Here is a 22,020-nt window from a genome sequence, read left to right as displayed (position 1 = left end):
TCAGCAAATTTCTCCAACTAAAATATATAAAATAAATGTACAGCAAATATGGCCGTGATGTTTCAGAAAAGTATTTCTTTTTTATAATGTTTCAGAAAGGGTTAAGCGATTTGTTTCCATTATTGTCAGGTTGTTCTGTTCTATGTATGTGGCATTATAAAGAATAAGATAGATAGATAGATAGATAGATAGATAGATAGATAGATAGATAGATAGATAGATAGATAGATAGATAGATAGATGATAGATAGATAGATTAGATAGATAGATAATAGATAAATTCCTCTCCTCCAGACATTTAACTTTGATTCACTTTTAATGTCACAATAGGTTGTGACTCCAAATATCCCTCCTTTAAAGGCATTAAACATTTTTAAACTGTATATTCATAGAAATAACCCAATGCCCATTGGTTATTGAAACTTTATTTAATGACATTCAACAGATATCAACAACCGTTTCTTTTCACTAGAAACAATAACTGTTTTTAAAGCTTCTCTTTCTTATCTCTTTACCTCCTCCAAAATGCAAGTGTTAGTTTTCAAGCTCTAGATGTACATTTAAAATCTGAAGTATGTAATTTTGCATTGCATGGTCACAAAGGAAACTTCTTGGTCTATCACTTCATTGGGAAGGTGATGATGATAAAATTATTGAAGTCATCATACAAATACAGCTGTTCAAGATATAAAGTGCTCAGTTTAGCCAGCAGAAAGTAATAAACAAAGAGAGCTGGAATGCAGAACCTGACTCAAAACAGATGTTTAATGTTGGTGATTATTCTTAGAAATTTGGCCTATCTTGCTTAATATAAGAATGTGAATAATATCTTCTGTACTTGCTAGCTGCAGCAAATCTGATTGGGAACCCACAGTCTGGAGATAACATGATGAAGCACACTGGCTCAAGGTTGGCAAAGGAGTGAATAAAAATTGTGTATCCTTCTCTTATTTATTGAACTGATCTGTGGAACATACTGCATATTGCAGGAAAAATATTAACGGTGACAACCTCTCATTTTTAGGATTGTTTCATAACAATAAAGGAACCAGCAGCCAAGAAATACTCCTTAGACTAGCATTTGCTAGAATAGCCATGAAGTCCTGAGAAAAGATGTGTATATCTAAACAATCAGAAATGTGCAGACCATATTTTCTCTATGGATGTGAAAGTTGGACTTTGAAGGAGCAAGATAAAAAGAATATTGATGCTTTTGAACTTTGGTGTAGGAGAAAGATTCCTGAGAATATCATGAATAGAAAAGAATTGGATTGTGAAAGAAATCAACAGTTCTTTCTCAAGGCACAAACAAATGACCAGGTTTTGAATATCATATTTTCGGTATGTTATATGAAGACCTAATTCTATGAAAAAAATCTATAAGGCTGGGAAAGGTAGTAATGTAATCTGGAGTCCCAGGAAGGAAGGGCTGCATTTCAGAAGGCAAAGAGTCAGCAAAGCATGGGAAGTCTGATCAGAAGGAAGAGTTAAAACAGTTCCTCCCTAGCAATTCCCAGTGTATATTTATGATGATGCAAATATTTGCTTTACTTTGGCAATATTTCTGCCTATAGGTGTAGAACAAAAAAAGAAACTACTCAAAAGTAGTTACATGTATCTTTCTTGGTCCTTAGGGACTGACAAGGGCAACCAGCAGCGAGACAGATGTTTTCAATTACTGTGGCAATCAATGCACCTATGGAAGACCTGAAAGACCAAACTAGGGACAGATCATTCTGATGAAAATCTATCTGTACAGTCGTTAAGAGTCAACCCCAACTTAATGCCATATAATCCATCCATTCAAGTATGTTCATTTTCTTATTTATACATGAGCTGTTCCTGCCTGTACATTGACTAGTGAATAATAAATTCCTTTTTGAGCTAGTAGCTGCTGATGTGTTCCTTGTTCCATGATTTTCCCATTCTGGACTACAGCAATACTGTCAGCGTTCTGCACTGTTGATAAGCGATGAGCTATTATAATGCAGGTACGACCTTGTCTGGCTTTATCCAGAGCCTCCTGAACAACCTATTGAAAAGAAAAAAAAATGTATATTTTAATAAATAAAAAAGTCCTCTTCTATTCTCTGAGAATATGTACATTTTGTTTATAACTGTTCATTGTTAAAATGAACTATTGAATTAATTATATAATGACTAGAATTACTTTCAGACAAGATATAGAAATCCAAGCTAACTCTGCATGATTTTATGGAAAAATATAATTTAAAAATTCAAATTAATTTAATAAAATCTTTGGTCTATTGGAAGCTGAAACACACACAATCCTATATGCATCTTGTACTTTCAGACAAGATATAGAAATCCAAGCTAACTCTGCATGATTTTATGGAAAAATATCATTTAAAAATTCAAATTAATTTAATAAAATCTTTGGTCTATTGGAAGCTGAAACACACACAATCCTATATGCATTTATTTCTTAAGATGTTTATTTACAGATGTATCCTTAGCAGCTTAATATGCAATCAATTCTGAAACAGCTTCACGGTTTAATTTGAACGATAGATGTTAATTTTCTAGTTATGAACTCTTTAGGAGTCCCTGTAGCTTAGTCACTTGGTGGCTAGAAACCATGAATACAAAATCTGATTTATATTGAAGCAAACGTTTAGTCCATTTGGCCAGGATTATCCACACTAGTTAAAATTGGTTCTTAATATCTGTCTATGCCAATAAGTCTGATAGGATAGGATAGGCAGGTTTCAGGTCCCGCCCTTAAATGTTGCTGTGTTAGATGGAACCTTTGAAGGGTGGATTTTTTTAGCTGCTCCATCCCTATGCAATAGACTCCCAACAGAGACTGAAGGGGTCCATATCATTTTTAGCCTTCTGAAAGGCCAGAAAGATCTGCCTCTTCTGCCAAGCATTGGGTTAGGCTGGAGGTTGAGTCAGAAGGCTAATAGTGTGGTGGCTGGGCACCAAATAAGAATGTTGTTTAGTTTTTATTTTTGTTGGTTCTTATGAATTGCCTAGGTTCATTAAATTTGATAGGCAGTCATATAATATAGTATAGTATAATATAATAAATATGATATAATAAATATAATATAATAAATATGATATGATATGATAATATAATATAATAATATAAATGTATGTATATAAACATATGGGTATGGGTATACATATAACATTTTATCCATTACTCCTTGAATATATATAGTATCCGTGGAAATCACATTTGCAATATTAAAGTTAATATAAGAGCCGAGGTGGCGCAGTGGTTAGGGTGCAGTACTGCAGGCCACTTCAGCTGACTGTTATCTGGAGTTCAGCGGTTCAAATCTCACCGGCTCAAGGTTGACTCAGCCTTCCATCCTTCCGAGGTGGGTGAAATGAGGACTCAGACTGTGGGGGCAATGTGCTGACTCTGTAAACTGCTTAGAGAGGGCTGAAAGCCCTATGAAGCGGTATAGTATTTGGTATTTGGTATTTATTCGATTTGTAAGCCGCCCTATTCCCCGAAGGGATTCAGGGCGGCTGAACAAAAACCAAGGGAGGGGGAACAAATACAGAAAGGTAAGACAAACAAGACGGTATATAAGTCTAACTGCTATTGCTATTGCTATGTGTGTGTTATGTATGTGTATTGGTAGATATATACTTTCTTTTGAGAGCAGGCAACAGGATTTCATTTTAAATATAGGCCAGTGTGCTCACAGTAAAAAATGAAAATAGATGTTATCTTACCTCATCTCATCAAGTTCTTTAAATAGCATCAATAACAACTAGAATAAGGAACATTTCCAACTTAATTGAAATAACTAGGGATTGAAATGGAGACATTTGTTCATATGCTTACTATTTAGATATGGTCTTCCTCAAATGATATGCTGCATTCTGAAACCTTCCCAATTGGAAACCTGTTTTTTGCAGTGACAAAATAGTTACCTTTTCACTTTCTGTATCAAGGGCAGAGGTTGCTTCATCCAACAGCAGAATTTTTGGCTGGCGGACGAGAGCACGGGCAATAGCGATGCGCTGCTTTTGGCCCCCAGAGAGTTGAGTTCCTTTGTCACCAACAGTAGTATTATATTTCTATAAGTAATCAACATTATTTCAATAAATATTGGTGTATCAATTAATTTAGTCATCTATGCCAGTGATGGCAAACCTTTTTTGGCTCCCGGGTGCCACACCCATAATGTTATATGTGTGACCAGCGCCACACCCACCCACCCCCCGCAGTTTTGGCACAGTTTTTTCACCCTCCCCAGGCTCCAGAGGCTGTCTAGGAGCTTGGGGAAGGTGAAAATAGCCCCCCGCCCCGTCACCAGATGCCCTCCAGAGGCCTCAGGGAAGCCACCTGAGGGCTCCGGATTGCAAAAAACGGCCCTACGGCCAAACCGGAAGTGACTTCTGGTTTGGCTGTATGGCCATTGTTCACCATCTGGAGTCTCCAGAGGCCTTTAGGTGGCTTCCTGAAGGCTTTGGAGGGCAAAAACTGGCCCTACAGGCAAACCGGAAGTCACTTCCAGTTTTTCTGTAGGGCTGATTTTCGACCTCTGGTGTCTTCAGGGGCCTTCACGAGGCTTCCCTGAAGGCTCTGGAGGCAAAAACCAGCCTTATGAGCAAATAGGAAGTGACCTTCAGTTTGTCTATAGGGCCAGTTTTCACCCTCCAGAGCCTTCAGGGAAGCCTCCTGAAGGCTGCAGGGGGCAAAAAACAGTTCTATTAGCAAACCAGAAGTCTGTTTCCAAACTTCGGTTTGCCCGTAGGATGGTTTTTTGTGCTCCAGGGTGAAGAATGAAAAATAGCCTCAAAAGAAGGACTAAGTCAGCTGGCCAGCATGCGCATGCACATTGGCCAGCTGACAGAGCAACTCCTCGTGTACCCTAACAAATGGCTCTGATTGCCACCTGTGGCACATGTGCTATAGGTTCGCCATCACAGATCTATGGTAACAAGCTAGGATTTATTTTCTCTCTCTGTCTCTCTCTGAAGTACTATTCTTTCTTTTAGAGGAGCATTTCAGTTAAAATATAGTCTCTTAGTAGTCTGCCAATGCTCCAAATTTATCAAGAGGTAAAAAGCTTAATTAATTAATTAACCCTACTAATATCATATAAATAGCTACGTACCAAGGATAAGGAGCTGATATTTCAATCATTTTATGGCAGTTAGAGAAAATGAAAGAATATTCCCAGTTCAGATGCAGTTGTTAGTCATAGTTCTTAATAACCTACTGCATGTATCAAGTTCAAAGAACTGAATAAAATAGATTACAGGTAATCCATGACTTACAACTGGTTTAACAATTTTTTGAAGTTATAATGGACTTGAAAAGCATTTCTGGTTGACAAAATGTTGTACTGTTGCCCCACCCCACCCATCCCAGTCCATGGTTACATGATTGCATTTCAGGTGCGTGGCAATTTGCTCACATTTATGACTTGTAGCAGCATCCATGGCGACATGACTGAATTTGCATTTTTTTTTTTGCCAGTTTCCAATAGTTTTTGCCAGAACACCCGTTTGGGAGAATAGATTTATTTAACAACCATTATAAAATTGGTGCTAATCAACTCTGGTCACTTGGGTGGTGCTTTAACTTACAAATGCAATGACTTTCCGTTGGAATCCCTATCCCAATTCTGGTTGTTAGTCAAAGATTACCTGTACATGAATTCTTTTTTATGGGGGCTCAAGCTCAAGCATGAAATGAAAGTGAATTGTATGCTGACATACTGAAGGTGCTTTGTGACAGGATTTGTATGGGAGACATTTCTAAGATCTTTCAGTACGACCATGGCATCCTTATATATCACTTCCTAGTTGGGAACCAAGGCCACTGTTCTCTAGTGGTTCTATTCTTCCTGAGTAGATGACTACAATAAATGTTGGTGGGGATGGACAGGCTGAGTCCCTTTGCCATTTCCATGTGGGGTGCCCAGAATTTGTCCTTATCTAATATGATTATACTAGGTATAATCAATATTGTATATTGATAATCCCCATTTATATATGTCCCCAGCTGAGTGGGACATTTGGTACAAGTCCTGTTTCGATGCCTGGAAGCTGTGGGGATCTATAATTATACTGAATAAAACCTAATTGAATTTGAGCATGATGGAACGTTTCTCTGTGCAGAAGCCTCTTGTTCCAAAATAATTCCAATTTTATCTCTGAATAGGATGTCATTTCTTCTGAAGGAGTAGATGCTTACCCTGAGAGTTCTCCTGGATCTTGCTGAAGCAAGAAATGGTGGGCATGACCAGAGACACGTTCAGTCAACTGTGCAATTGTGACCTTTCCTGAATCAGGAGCCTGAACTCTGTTATCTATCAATTAGATTACTGCAACTTCTCCTGCTAATGTACTGATCAGGAATAATTGGTAACAGCGGGGACATGGGAATGTCTACCTAAAGCGAGGAACTGAAAAAAGTTTCGCCCTAGGATGACCCAGTAATTTGGGCTGATTGAGATACGAATAAACAGTTCTGCAGGTACTTAAGTGCCAAGTATTAATTGTTTTAGAATTATAAGTTGGCTAGAACTTTTGTAGAAACATGTATACATTTGTGTAGAAATATTTAGGGAAAATATTAGTATACAGATAGTCCTTGACTTACAGCCTTTTTAATGACCATTCAAAGTTACAACACAGTTTTCATACTTACAACCATTGCAATATCCCATGGCCACATGATCAAAATTCAATCATTTGGCAATTGGCGCATATTTATGATAGTTGCAGTGTCCAAGGGTCATAAGCAAAGTCAATGGGGAGCCTAGATTCACTTTACAATCATGTCACTAACTTAATAACCGCAGTGATTCACTTAAATCTGTGGTTGTAGCTATAAAATGGAGCAAAACTCCATTTGTCTTGCTTGGCAACATAAATTTTGAGCTCAATTGGGGTCGTAAGTCAAAAACTACCTCAATGCATAGTAAGAATTTAGCAGAGTGAACCAACTCTAGAAGACTCTTCCACCATTAGAGTGCAGATTTAATACTGTGAAATTTCTTTTAGTAGAGTAATAATAGTAACAAGTAATCTTAGGAATCATTCAGGTGAGATGGGCGGTATAGAAATGTGATGAATAAATAAATAAATAACACATAAGAAATCATACAACTTAATAAGCATAAGAGGTAATTCTAATCCTCTAATTTTAATTTGATAAACATTTTTTAAATGTAATTAGTTGAGTGCTATCGTGGATACGCAATCTATTATTCTTTATGGTAACATTTTGCTTAATTTCTACATTAAGAAAAACTCCTTCACAATACACAATCAAGAAGAGTCTCTTTGCTACTGAGAAACACACCTAGGAATTCAATGACGGACATGTTAGAAAAAGAACTTGCCTCTGGTAAAGATTCAATGAAGGAGTGTATATTGGCTGCTTTGGCTACTTCACATATCTCATCAAATGGTACATCCCTAGTGTTATCACCATAGGCAATATTTTCCGCAATACTGCAACCAAACAGGACCGGTTCTTGAGAAACAATTCCAATCTGAGACCGCAACCACTGAATATTTAACTGCTTTTCATTTACACCATCTAAAAGCTGAAAAAGGAGAGTTATTAAAGCTTAGAGGCAGAGATTTTTGTGATGTACAATGGATATTGGCCTTCAAAAATGTTATCAGATATACTGAAACTTTTCCTTACAAAAAAGAAAGAGGACAACTAGCTGGAAAGTGAATGAACTTAGTTATGTGGCAGCGAGTATAGGGCAAGGATACTTGAAAGAATAGATTATGAATAGATTTTATATCGAAATAATCTATGTCTACAGTTGCTAAGAGTTGAAAATGGCAACCAATCAATCAATAATTACAAAATGACAGAAAATCCAACAAGAAATAAGATGAAAATATGATCAACTTAATGCATAATTTGAATGAAATGAATGAATGAAACAGTAAGGAAATATTTGGATCAAATTTTACCTCATCCCAAAATGACTTTATGTCGAAGATGTTGCTGGATTAAGTTCCAGGCAGCATAATCAATATAAGGAGGAGGATGTAAGGTACAGACAATATCCAAGAGTCAAAAGCTCTTCATTTCTTAAATTGCCCTAAGCTATTCTTGATATGGGAGTGCTTCCAGGAAAGACTTGAAGGAATGACCCAGAGTAAGAGATGGAACTTCACTCTTTATTTCTATACCACAACCTGTATTCCAATAGGGTCACCTTTTTCTAAAAATTATTAAAAATTCCAAAAGAGGGGAAAATAACAATATATTTTTTAAAATAAAATGTTACCACATTTTGGCACCTAGGTTTCAGTTCTGGGTAGGAATGTTTTATTATCTAGCATCATGTTACATGAATTTGAATTTTGAAAGCAATATAAGCAAAATCCAAACGAGTTTACCACTTCTCCACTGAGGGGATCATAGAATCTTTCAAGCAACTGGACTACTGTGCTTTTTCCACAGCCACTGCTTCCCACAAGGGCTAGGGTTTGCCCCTTCTCTATTGCAATATTCAGACCTTGAAGCACTGGAACATCTGGCCGGGTTGGATAGTTGAAAACCACTTCCTTAAATGCTATATTGCCATTAACTGTTTCCTAGAATCCAAGCAACATCCATACAGTTAAGACAAATGGTTAACAAATTCCTAAAAGAGACATATCAAAAGTAAAGCAAGCAGTTCTAGTGGTATTAACCATCGAAATTATTTTGTAACTTTCCTTTGCTAAAACTAATAGATACCTCTCTAATTAAAACAATATTTTAATACCTTCTAAGACTGAAGAGCTGTAATTTAATATGATAATCTCAGAAGCCAGATGGCACGGAAGAATGACTTCTAAATGAACCTATTATTATTGCACAATCCAAATGTGCTGGGTTTACAACTTCAGATTTCTAGCTAGGAATTCTGATAATTGAACTATTTTAACAAAATCTGAACTAAACAGATCAACAAATCTGGATTAATGAAACCGTTAAGATAATATGAAGAATGCAATATCTTGATTTTTGCATCATAATTACTGCATCAATAGCACAATTCCATATGCCATTATATATATATAATGGCATATGGAATTGTGCTATTGATGCAGTAATTATGATGCAAAAATCAAGATATTGCATTCTTCATATTATCTTAACGGTTTCATTAATCCAGATTTGTTGATCTGTTTAGTTCAGATTTTGTTAAAAATCTATATATATATACTTCATATATATATATATATATTTTCAATATATATATATTGAACTAGAACTATATTCAATATATATATATATATTGAACTAGATAGTTGACATTATCTATGCCTGTGAAAACAAGGCTGATAATTTATTAAACTGCATGTACTGGAATAACATGGCACAAATTAATCTTGTGAAACTAGCAATAAATACTTCATTAACAACAATCCTCATAGTAGCTAAATCAAGTGTTGAAATTATATCCAAAAATCAACTTACAGGCTTGTTTCCTTCCTCATTGTAATTATCTATTGATGGAACTCTTTCAAATAACATGAACAAATGGGCAGCAGATATCTTGGCTTTGGCATAATCTGGTGTGAATGAAAATGTCTGCCCTACGGCCATGGCACCAAATACAATGCAGGAAAATACTCTGGAACAGCAAAATAAGAAAACAGGACAAACACATTACATTACTAAAGAAATGGGATATGATAATATTTACATGCACATTTTATTATTGTGTTTCTTGCTAGTGAGAACCTATCACAATGGCTGAGAATTTATGTAATAATATTGCATTTGGAAGAGACCAGGTTGTGGAAGATTAACTAGTGGAGTAATGGCAAAGCTTTTTAACTCAGCATGTTAAAAATTCAGAAAATGTCTAACTTGACTCTGCTGGTGTGTCATTGTCCGCTCTCCCCCCCCCCCCCCCCAGAACAAAAGAGAAACTATTTTTAATATTCATTTATTTTGTAAAAAAATGAAATCAATTATGTGTGGTGTAATGTATTATATAAGGAAACATCAAATAATTAATGAAATGAACTAAGTAAAAGAAATTCATTTTTGGAAGGTCTGGAGGCTGAACAAGAGCACACCTCATTCTCACACTCCATTCTAACACAGCCTCCCAAAATTGCACAAAAACGGGGCATGCTTTAAAAATAATTGTTGTAGGTATTTTGTGGAATGTCGTAGGTTCATCACTGTTCTATAATATTATAGATGATTTACTATTCTATTCTGGAAAAAGATGCATATGCAAAAATCTTAAATCAGCAATGCAAAAACTAACTCATGTATTAGCTACCTGCCTTTATTATAATTGAAATTGAAACATGAACTTTGTATATTTCCTCTTTTAATTAAATGCTTAAAAAATTGTTGGAAACAGCAATTAGTGTTCTTTCTAGGAATGTGGCTCCTGCAAGCTTTAGGTCACCATCATTTTCAGACAGTGCAAAGATTAAATTGGTCAATATTGCTTTTTAATCTCATGGCTGCTCAGTATTCCTGATGTCCAAATTTTATTCCTTGTGTAGGAATACTATTTTCTTAATACACACCTTTTGCTCTGCTTAAATAGTCAGTCAAAACAGGAAAGAGCCTACCTAATGATTTCCATTTATTGTAAGAATGAAGTTACTCATTCTTTTGTTTAACATGGTTCCAAAATTTTTCTAAAGTATCTGCCTGGTAGATCATACATTCCACATAAACATTACTCTTTCTCCCACGGCTTTAACTTTCTACAAGGTCATGCATTCTGGCATTTAGTCAATCACAATTTCAGAGATACTATTCTAATATACTATGATGACATTGAAATAGTTTTTTAAAAAATATTGCAGTGGTACATACAAGAATACAGCCTTAAAATCCATATGTCCATTCACAATAAGATAGGCACCAAAACGAAAACAGCCTGCATAGGAGAAGTACAACATTGCTTGGGAAATGCCAAAAGTTAGTCCATGAAGATGTGCTTTCTTTATAGAATTTCTGCAACAAAAAATGGGGAAAAGCTGGGGTTTTTTTGTATGCTGATACATTTCCTACATATTTATCAATTAAATAAAATCCATTAGAAATTCCATATGAATAATTCATGCTAATCTTCCTAATATGGTACAAACCTGCCTTGTAGAGAATGATAGAAGTTGAAATTTTTTATAAGTGGAGATATATTGGAATTATAATGGAAAAGGCTATGATAAAATCTTTGATTCTAAGTAATTGTTTTTTAAATGTTGGCAAGACATTTTAATATTTTTTACCTGTAAGGTCCTTTTAAATTTTCTCTATACATTTGTTCAAATTTTCTTTCTCGAGTAAGGGAAACTACAGTTCGAATATTTCCAATAGCTTCTGTTGCAATCTATAAAATGTGAAAAATACACGAGTAACAGGAAAATAATGAACTCTGCAATCTGAATTTTATATTTAGGACAGCGTTTACCAGATTGGCATTTTCTGATCCTAACATACCAGGGTGACATTTTAAAACCATCACCCTGAGGAAAAAAATAACTTGGCAAAAAAAACCTATAAAACTAATAACACCATGCTAGAGCTATCTAACTGCTATCTAACTGCTATCTAACTGCTATGTCAAATAGTTTTATATATTTGCAACCAAATTTTAATTGTGGAAGCAGAGCACAGTTACTTCCAGATATCTGTTGTAATCATTGACAGAACATTACTCAGCAAAGTAATTCATGGACAAATTAGGTATGCTTTATTGAATAAGCCACAAATAGTATGATTTATAGCATTAAACCAATACAGGTGCAGAGATTTTTGAGGAGCAGGAGACTGCATTTTGATTTTTTGATCTTTTGAAGGGCTACTGGACAAAATCTGATAATGTTTTGATATCATCAGAACTTGATGACTACTGTAAATGGCTTTTGCATCTTTTTTGAATAGTTTTTATGTGCAGGATTGGGAGTCAAAGGAAAACTCATTCTCATTCTAAGGATGAGTCAGAGGAAAACTCATTCTGATTTCCCTGAATCTCAAATCCTGGGAAATCAGCCAGAATCACTGTAATCACTATGATGAGGGGAGAGACATTAGTTGCAGCATTAATCTGTAACATCAGCAACAGATAAGCTGTAATATGCTTTGATTTGGAGAACTTGTGAGAGAGGATAAAATTAATAACTGTCTTGAAGATTTTCTTCCAAATACAAGAAAAAGGAAAACAATAGGTACTCAAATTAAACAAGACTATTGCAAGATCAATGTGTATTCCCAAAGTAGAGTTTGTCAACCAATTAGTCCTTTGTTAGGATTCAATCTTGACACCTTGATTTGTATTAGGGACTCCCAGAATCCCTAGTAGCAAACTTGAGTATTGGAAGATGTAATCCTGAAATATCTGGAGAACAACAAATTGAAAGAGGCTATTGTAGATTTACAGAGAATCAAGAAAGATTAGTTAAATTGTCTTTTATATATCTTGGTGTTTATTTCTTGGTTTCAATACAACTTGTTCACCAGTATTTGAATTTGCTATCCAAGAGAATGATTTATTAAAAACTTACCTTTCCTGCACCTCGAAGTTCCTTCTTATCTTTCTCAGCATGTCCAGATAACATTCTGATTTCAATGAGCCCTGCTACTGCAATGATTGGCACAAGAGCCAGAAGTAAAAGGGTCAACTGCCAGCCATACACAAATGATATAATAATTCCAGTCCCGAGATTAGCAATGTTCTGAGCAATCATGCCTAACCTTTCCCCTGCGGCCTGAAAGGGAAAGGACAAAAAAGAATGTTAAAATAATTTAGTAAATGGACTCTTCATACGGAGACAACAGTGGAAGGTATTCAGAATCATTTGACCAGGAAACATTTCTGCTTCCTGTTCTTTCTGACTGATACAATTCTAAAACATCCATTAGAAACTACACATTCGCATATTTGCCATAGTAAATAGTTAATCCATGGTTAAATTTCTATTTTGTATAATACCAAAAAGCTCTGGCAACCAATTGGAAATGTGTTATTACTTACACCTTTTACTTCAGAAGCATCATTTGCAAGTCTTGTAGTTAGGGCTCCAGTACTGTTTTTGGGATTATCAAACCAACTGATATCCTATAAAACATTTCAAATAACAATTTATTTTCAAATGAAACTTTTCAAATCAGATTAAATAAAAGATCAATTTGGATAATATCAAGCTGTGATAAAGTCTATGCTGCATTATAATTACTATAATTCTTTTTCATGAATTTATGAGAAGTCTTTTTTGGGTGACTATCTATTGAAAGATTAGCGGGGTCTTTTTTTAAGGCTATACAAGACTTCTTTTTTCCCAATTACATACTTACGGATCTAAAACAATAACCTCAATTTCCAACTTTTTAAATACACTTTATTTCAAGTCATTAATATGCTTTAGCTTTAGAACATATTAAACGTTTTGCTATGATAATAGGATTTCTAAATATTTTTCCATGAAGGAAGAAAAAAACATAAAAACAGAAATACTCCAAATGATGAAAAATGAATAGAAAAAGTGGATTGTTATCAATGAAAACTAAAGAGTATTTTCAAAAAACTAATGCAACAGAGCACAATATTAAATGTTTCATAGAAGTAGGCTCCCTACTAAGGGAAATGTTTAGAAAAAAACCTTCCCAATTTAATTAATTTTTTTATCCCCCTCCCAAAGATGTTTCAACATAACCACTGATTGGCATTAGAAAGTATTGTTGCTAATTTGCATTGTTCTTTTGTATATTAATTCAATGTTTGTTAATTAGGTTTATACATAATGATTCCTTACAGGATTTAACACAGATTTATAATGCTACCCTATTTTTCCCCACAGCAAGAGTTTTGTGGGATAGACTCAAATTTACTGATAATTTTAAATCATCCAAGTTTAGATTTAAACTTGAGTCTATCCAAAGCTGGCCTACCACCTAACCAATACTACACTCTATTCCAATACCTGCAGTAGACTAGAAATCCTATATATAGCTAATTTATAAAATCATATTAATAACAACAACAACAATAATAATAAAATAACTGCTTATAAGCTACCCTTGCTCTGTGAGCAAGTGGGCAGCCACATAAAATTCTCAAATAAAATAAATATAAAATGTGAAACTTTCTAACTGTGGTGAATTTTGAGACTGTTTTAAATAAGAAGGCTGACATTTAAATCAATGTTAGACATACCTTTAGGGGAAAAAAATGAAGTGCATACCATGGAGTCCATTAGTTTAAAATGATTTATTTATACCATTATACCAGAGCCATAGTGGTGCAGTGGTTAGAGTGTAGTACTGGAGGCTACTTCTGCTGACTGCTGATTGCCAGCATTTGGCAATTCAAGTCCCACTGGCTCAAGGTTGACTCAGCCTTCTACCTTTCCAAGGTAGGTAAAATGAGGACCCAGATTGTTGGGGCAATACGCTGACTCTGCAGACCGCTTAGAGAGGGCTGTAACGCACTGTGAAGTGGTATATAAGTGCTATTGCTATTATACCATAGGGAAAGCATTGTTAAAGAAATATAATTCACCTTACTCCTTGGAGACATGTTTTGTATATTATCATACATTTTGGAATGTACAACAAACCATGACTAATTGGGCTGAAATAATATAAAAGCAACAAAACAAAAGGGCACATTTCTTCTGCATACCTGTCTAAGTATTGCTTTGAATCCCATGTAACGTAGCTTCATTGTAAGAATCTCTCCAGCTCTGCCAAAACTGAAACCCTGAAAGAGAAAAATGTTATAACTGATTGCAGCAAATATAAAAGCAACACAAAGCCAAATGGAGAGCTCCACATTGCTCTTTTCAAAGGAGAGAAAATAAAATTCCTAGAAAACAAACATTCAGAGGGAATGGTAAAAACAAAATAAAAATAACAGAATGTTTTTTTATGCTCTGTTGGTCTTTGAGCTCCATATATAAAAAATAGATGAAGCTCCAAAAGCACCATTGTGGCCACTATCTTTCCTTTTCTGAATACATTAAGTAGCTTCCAATGCAAACAATTGTTTCACCAAAGTCCAACAAACTCTTTCCCCTTTTGGACTATTTCCTTTCCATCTTAAATTGGCTTCCTAAAGTAAATATGATTAGACAGCATTAGTAGAATCCACATTTAATTAGACTAATTATAGTGTGCTACATGGTTCAATGATTGTTAAATTATCATGAAGAAGAAGAATTTAAAATGCTAGTAGAATAATTTAAAATCACTACATTAAGACTCAGACACAATGTTTTCGTTTCCATAATTAAAGCACTAATTTTCCAATAGCCACTCAAGCATCAAAACAGTTCCCCATAATATAAGGAAACTTATCCAAGATTCAGACTAGGTAGATGTACCGAAAAAAATATCATACGAAAGACTATTGATTTTCCTGATTTAATAATAGCTCTAGAATATATCTGAAGATCACAAATGTCTGGATCTGTCTCTAAATTGGAAGAAATTCTTTGAGTTTTCTTCTTGCTGGATATTTTCAGAATCCATCTAAAATGATAAGAATAAAACAATAAAACATACCTGAAGAAAAAAGGTGATGAAGGAAACAATGCCAAGTACTAAGAACAACAGTGAGTAGAGATTGCTCTTTTCACGCAAATATTTGGGATCTTCTATTGCAAAAATCTATGGAAACAATAATTTCAGCCTTAGTTTTATTTCATTCACTTCCAATGTAGTATTACATATTGCTTAGATAATGTAACTTTTCATGTTCTGTACATCACAAAATAAAAACCTCTTTTAGTACTTTTTAAAGAATAAGCCCGCATGACATGTTCAATTCTCAATTCTAGTCAGTCTCAAGGCAGCTTAAACTAATATTATATCTGTTTTAGTTTGAAAATAAAGGTTTCTTTCTTCTCCCAATATAATAATCCATAACACTTCACTGAAAATATTGGCTCAGTGATTGAAATGTACCCAGTTCTTCTTGGCCACTTTCTCATATGGCTGGTACATTCCCTGGCAATAATTGGCATTATTCTCCAGAACTTTGGCAAGTGTTTCAGGAAAGAATGAGATGCCTGTCCTTTACTTACCTACCTAAAGCCTACCTGTGCTTTGAAAGGTACCGGGCAATCATTATGTGGGCTGCCTAAATACATGGGCATTGGCCAGTTCTTACCTTTTAAAAAAGCACTAATCGTTTGTTCAAATGAGTCATTTTTAATCATGAAAGAGAAAATTTCTGTAAACTATCAATGAGTATATTAAACATTTTACATTAAAAGAAAAAATTGGCTAACAGGTGGCCTTAGTTTTTTGGTGTGTTTTTATTTTTATTACAGGAGAGTTCCACAACTATATCTGCTCCATAATGGCTTACAAAATATTCCTGCACCTCACAACCCTTTATTAAGCTCTTAACCAGCAGTAGAGAAGATCATCACTGTCATAGAAAATAAAATATGATCTATAATATATGGGTTATATATAAAAGGGGAAAAAATAAAATAAAAATGATTTAAAATAAAAGGTACATCTCCCAAAATTATAGGTAACAATCTAATAATAGTTACATCGAGTACAATTTTGTATCCATAGTATAATCCCACAGAAGAATTAATATGTATCAGTACCCAACAAATCTGACATGCTGCTATATACAAAATTATTTTATAAAATAATTATATTTTCATGTGTATCTTATAAAAGAATTATATCTGCATGTGTATATATGTGTGTGTTTGGTAGTCCTGTCTTACCAATATTATGTAATTGGGACTGAAAACTCTACTGTTAAGTGACCCAATTGTTAAATCAAATGTGATTGTATTGCTTAGTGACACAGTTCCAGGAGTCCTAGTCAGGTTCATTAAGCGTGGACCTCACAAGATTATGACTTGCAACTTTCTCACTGATTTTGTGGGAAGCCAGCAGAGAAGATCACAAATTGTAATCACATAACTACAGGGACACTGCAATAACTGTGAGTATAAAGATTGGTTGTAACTACCACTCATTTAGTACTGTTGTAACTTTGAATAGTGACTGAATGAGTGATCATTAAATGAGCACAAAAACATGTGCATACTTGTATATACAGATCATTTATTTATACTATATTTCTACATATGTGTATGTATATGTATATTATATGCATATGTTATTTGGGTCCATATTAATTTATATCTTATTCTCCATGCTTCTTGTCCCATCTGACAAGCCACTGATTTATAGAAGGACTGATTTGAAGAAATGACGGCTGGGCAACTCTTCTTCTACCATATGATTGTTGGTCATGAGATTTACAGTCTTCCAGAGGAAGACTAAACCTATGTTCAGAAATAGCCTGTGACAACTTTACACTTGGAGTTGAAGATTAAGCTTATTCCAGACACAATAACCAGACTGCCTCAGCACAAAGGAGAATTATCAGTAGCTGAATTATCACCAGCAGATTCCTTCCAAAGGAATCTTTCAACTATTGTCTTTGGTATGTAAAGATGTATAGAATAGTCCAGTAGTCCCTGCTAGACTTGTAATTGAGGAACAAAATGCGTCAGCAGTTGTGGCAGTACTGATGCCTATACATATTTACATAAGAAAGACAACAAAGAAAAAAAAAACCTTGAAAGAGGGCATATTAATGTTTTCTTATATGGTCACCCAGCTATGTCTATAGTGAAAATCTTTAGCTTAATCATAACGTGTTCAACACAAAATGATTAAATCTTTCATAATTCATGTACAGATAGGCCTCAGGTTACAATGGGGCTGGAGTTTCTACCATTAAGTAATGTCGCTATAGTATATGATGTCATGATATCAAATCACTTAGCAATGGCAATCCCATCCATCCTGGCTGTTGTTGTAACCGCATGTAAAACCACATAGATTGTTAAGTGGACCAGAATCCCAGGCAAGGAGCATTGGTAGATGCATACCCCAGGTAGTGGAGGTTGCCAGATGCTGGCACTATGGAATGCTGAGAAACATGTGCTGCAGGGAGTAGAGGTACCATAGATAGGCCTTAGTAAATGTGAGGTAGGGTTGGTGTAGGCAGGCGGTATGAAAGATAAGTTTGCCAGCAGGAGCCACAGGTAAGTTGGCAGTGGTTAAGGGTAAGCACTACGGAGTACGTGCAAATTGGTGGGAGCCATGGGCAGGTGGTGAAGTGCTGGTTGTAGGTACACACTAAAGGATGCAGGCAGGTGCTGAAGGATATCAGAAAGTGGGCTTCCTTGGGAGAAAAAGCAGTGGGAACAGGAGAAACTTGTGGGAGAAACTTGCAATCTTCTGCTTGCTCTTCTCCATTGACTTTGTTTGTGGAAAGTTGGCATGGAAGGTTGCAAATAGAAATATAAACCACATACTATTTTTTTAGTAATCCTGTGGCCATTTAAAAAAAAATTGGATCACAGACCTGGACCTATCTCTGTTGTACTTAGAAGCTCCCCTGAAGAAACAATGAAAATCTTTCTCTGTAGATGGCTTTGTAGACACATAGATATTAGGTAATCAGTTTAGAGCAAAGGTCTGCCATTGGCAACTGTTTGCCAATCCAAATCACAAAAAGGATTAAGTAAGGTTTAGTCAGCAGGTTTTACAGAGAAAAAATCTTTAAGAAGGTCAATGGCAAACTACCTATGTAACTGGATGCTGTGAACATTTTATAAATCTATTCCCATAATTGCCAAGAATGAAGCTCCACTTGAGGCAGATTTCATGAGTAAGCCACTGAGACATAAACTTTATATTAGAGTAGGCTATGTGCATTTTATAAAGCTACTCATTCAATTTCAGACAATTTCTATTAAGGATTATCCCATATTTTTTAAGATATCTTTTTGTAGGTTCATTACTGGTTTAAATCATGGGATAGGAATGAATGTTGAAAGCAGAACCTCTCACATGCTGACATGACAATAGTATAAAATTTATTATATATATAAATATAAATACTCACACCTATGATTTCTGAGAATATTATTGAAAATGCAGGCTGCAGTGCTCCATTGACCAGAGCAGCAAATGTTCCTACTAAAAAGTAAGGCCATTCGGATATATTTAACTTCATAATCTTAAAAAATGAAACTTGGGGAATATTTTCATCCTAGAATATGGAAAGAGAGGAAACATAATCTATCATATTATTCACTGGATTCCATGCATACATATGTATTCAAGTGCATGTGTGTTGTCAGACACACAGATACATTTTTTTAAATTAATATCATAACATTGATTCCCACCTCCCACATTTCAAAAGTTTGCATGTGCCCAACAGCCTTTGCAAGTTCCACCAGCATCTCTTGAAGACAAACTTGCTGCCTGCAGGTCTCATTCTATTCTTTAGGTCATTTTGTGTAGTATGCATGACTGACATGCATATTTTTGAGTAAAAATTGAAGCAAAACTCAATGCTTGGCTAGGATAAGCCAAGAGTTCCTACCAGAGTGAAACCCTGTCCTCTTTCATAATCTGGGACAGTCAAAGCAGCGACACCATGCACAATGTCTATAAAAATGCATCAAAACTTGTAAAAAAAAAAAGCTGTGCACAACACCGATGAAGACTAAGCATGCTTATTTGGAATGGCTGGATGGGAAGACCAATGGCTGGATGTGAAAACCAGATAGAGTACCTCAACAACAGGTTCTGTTGACTGACTGGAACAATAAATAGAAATATTCTTTAGAACAATTTGTTGCAGATCTCAGCTCTAGAAACAAAATACAATTAACAACTTTCCCCTGAAATGCAAAATTCTAAACCCCAAAGACTTACAGGCTGAACTGTCTGGGCCTCAAGGTCTTTTTCCTCCATTTCTGGATTTTTAATACTTTTGCGAGTAGAGCGTCTCCTCAGCTTGTTTGAAAAAGTATCTTTGCTTATCTCTTCTGGGTTATTTTTCAGAAGGGATTCTTCTTCTCCTGATTCTTCTGATTCAACTTCAGTGGAAACTGCCTGAACAAATAGGATGAAGTAACAACAAAGATTTTATATCTCCAAATAATGCCTGGATTATAGAGTCCAGTTAAAATGTATTAATGATACTTGTGATAAATTTTTATTTGCTTTATTCTCAGAAATTCAGTAATTGATGATAATACTGTAAAACAATAATTATCCTCTTTCTTTCTCTTTCTCTCTCTCTCCTTCATTTACTTGTAATACGTTTTGTCTCATTTTATGCTTTCATCTGTGAATAATATATCCTGCATCTCTGGGGAGACATTCTTCAGACCACAGAATGACCCTGGCTTTAAAATAGAACTGGCCATCACAGTTGGAAGCTAGCAGCACCTAATATTTTTCTGATTGATCAATTGCTGTTTGAAATCCTATGTAGAACCTGTAATATGTTTTTGTAAATGAAAATGGCCCGTAGATTTAGCCCTCTATTGTTTTAAATCAGGCCCACTCACTCAGGAAAAACAAACAACTTGGGCCCTAGAAAAGGCACTCAGGATCTTTTTCTATTTGCTTCTGATAAACAGTATTTGAAATGCCCTATCACTGAGTTAAAGAGGTGACCATTCATCCAGAACAAAAATAAATGGTCACAAAACTTCCTGCCTCATTATCCAGACTTAGTTGTATTAGCTCTGATCCACTTTAAAAGTCCTCCATCCTCTGTTTGAGGGGCCATGAGAAGGATTGGTTCCATCATTTCAATGTTTTATGTTATTTCACTGTCATTCTTTTCCATCATTCCATTGTTCTGCTGTTTTACTTATCCAATTTTAGACCAAGGTCTATAGAGAGTGGCTGAGTCTAATAAACAGCATAATCTGCACAGACTCTTGGCTATATCCAGCTTTTTAAGGAGGCTATGGCAAAATGGAGGGAGATGACGCTTATTAGACACTGATAGAAAATGGAGGGCCTCCATCAGTGTAAAATATCAATAAATAACATTTTGATCCTACGTCTTTTGTCAGTTGGCTTTGTTTTTAATATAATAGCAAAGTATCAGATTTTACCCATATTTCAGCTGTCTCCCAACTTAAAGCATAAAAGAATCTCATCCTTGAGTTGGATACAAATGAATACAAAATTATGGGAACATGGCAGGCAAAAAGATTTAGACAGGAAATATTGATAGTGTGTATTCCAGAGGGGTTAAATCTTCAAAGCAAAGAAAGGAAAAGAAAAAAATTATGAACAAATTGATGCCTACCTGCATATTGACAAGTTTGAAATAAACGCCTTTCTTTTTCATAAGCTCATTATGGGTTCCTTGTTCGCTAATAACCCCATCTTCAAAAGCAACTATAAGATCTGCATTCCGGACTGTAGACAAACGATGAGCTATTACAACAGTTGTGCGGCCTTCTCTTGCCTGAAAGACATATCCAGATTCAATTTAAACTATGTTTATTTGCTTTATTTTCATATTTAATATAATTAAACTGAAGCCTTCATGCCTTTTGCCTTTTAACTTTTTGCAAATTGTTAAAGCAATGTCTATATTGGCACTTCGTGAATAAATATTTTTACTAAACAGAAAGGAGAATGATTTGTCCAAGATGATTCAGAGATAAGGATATTAGGCCATCAAACTAAATCCAAATCTCCTAGGCTGTAATCAAGTAGGCAATCTACCTCTTTGGTTGGAATCTATTTTTTTCTGAAAGTTTCCTTGGTTATATTTTAGGATTGACAGTAATGAAAAAAAGTCGCAAAAAGAATTTATATTATATTTATATTTTATATAAATACATAAATATATATTTATATAAAATTAATCACTATTGCAAAGGATTTATAGTTAGTATCTTCATCATGATATTAAGCCAAAGGTGTGAAACTCGTGGCTGGTGGGCCAAATGTGTCACATGCTGGCCCCGTCCCCGCCTGCTTTAGTGAAGGGGAAAAAAGCCTCAATGTGTCACGTGATGCCACCATGACGCTGTCAGATTGACACGCCTGTATTAGGCCTTCATTACTTCTTTGCCAAAATCTTTGTCATTATACTATCCTGTGAAGGTATAATAGCTCACCTAACTTATGATTTTGGGAAGCTAATCAGAGGTAGATTTCATTAGTACCTGGGAGACTACATATCTGAGCTATAGATTAATCTAGGAAAA

General features: G+C 35.0%; 1 protein-coding gene across 1 annotated transcript in view; it reads right to left on the bottom strand.

The window, feature by feature from the left end:
- Positions 1-409: 409 nt before the first annotated feature.
- ABCB1 (ATP binding cassette subfamily B member 1) overlaps positions 410-22,020 on the bottom strand; it is a 43,976-nt gene continuing 22,365 nt past the window's right edge. Inside the window, exons 15-28 of the mRNA XM_014052197.2 lie at positions 21,108-21,269; positions 19,712-19,891; positions 18,891-19,037; positions 15,500-15,604; positions 14,619-14,696; positions 12,972-13,055; positions 12,502-12,705; positions 11,227-11,327; positions 10,811-10,951; positions 9,440-9,596; positions 8,371-8,568; positions 7,347-7,553; positions 3,919-4,065; positions 410-2,032 (exon numbers count right to left, since the gene is read on the bottom strand). Coding sequence (XP_013907672.2) covers positions 1,826-2,032; positions 3,919-4,065; positions 7,347-7,553; positions 8,371-8,568; positions 9,440-9,596; positions 10,811-10,951; positions 11,227-11,327; positions 12,502-12,705; positions 12,972-13,055; positions 14,619-14,696; positions 15,500-15,604; positions 18,891-19,037; positions 19,712-19,891; positions 21,108-21,269 — 2,118 coding nt within the window. The 3' untranslated portion in view covers positions 410-1,825. The remainder of the gene's footprint in view (positions 2,033-3,918; positions 4,066-7,346; positions 7,554-8,370; positions 8,569-9,439; positions 9,597-10,810; positions 10,952-11,226; positions 11,328-12,501; positions 12,706-12,971; positions 13,056-14,618; positions 14,697-15,499; positions 15,605-18,890; positions 19,038-19,711; positions 19,892-21,107; positions 21,270-22,020) is intronic.

The sequence above is a fragment of the Thamnophis sirtalis genome, unplaced genomic scaffold (assembly GCF_051295495.1).
Source record: "Thamnophis sirtalis isolate CommonGarterSnake01/CBP01778 unplaced genomic scaffold, rThaSir2_p1.2 scaffold_4, whole genome shotgun sequence".
NCBI lineage: Eukaryota > Metazoa > Chordata > Lepidosauria > Squamata > Natricidae > Thamnophis > Thamnophis sirtalis.
Note: the sequence above shows the minus strand (reverse complement) of the source record. Positions and strands in the feature narration are given on the sequence as shown.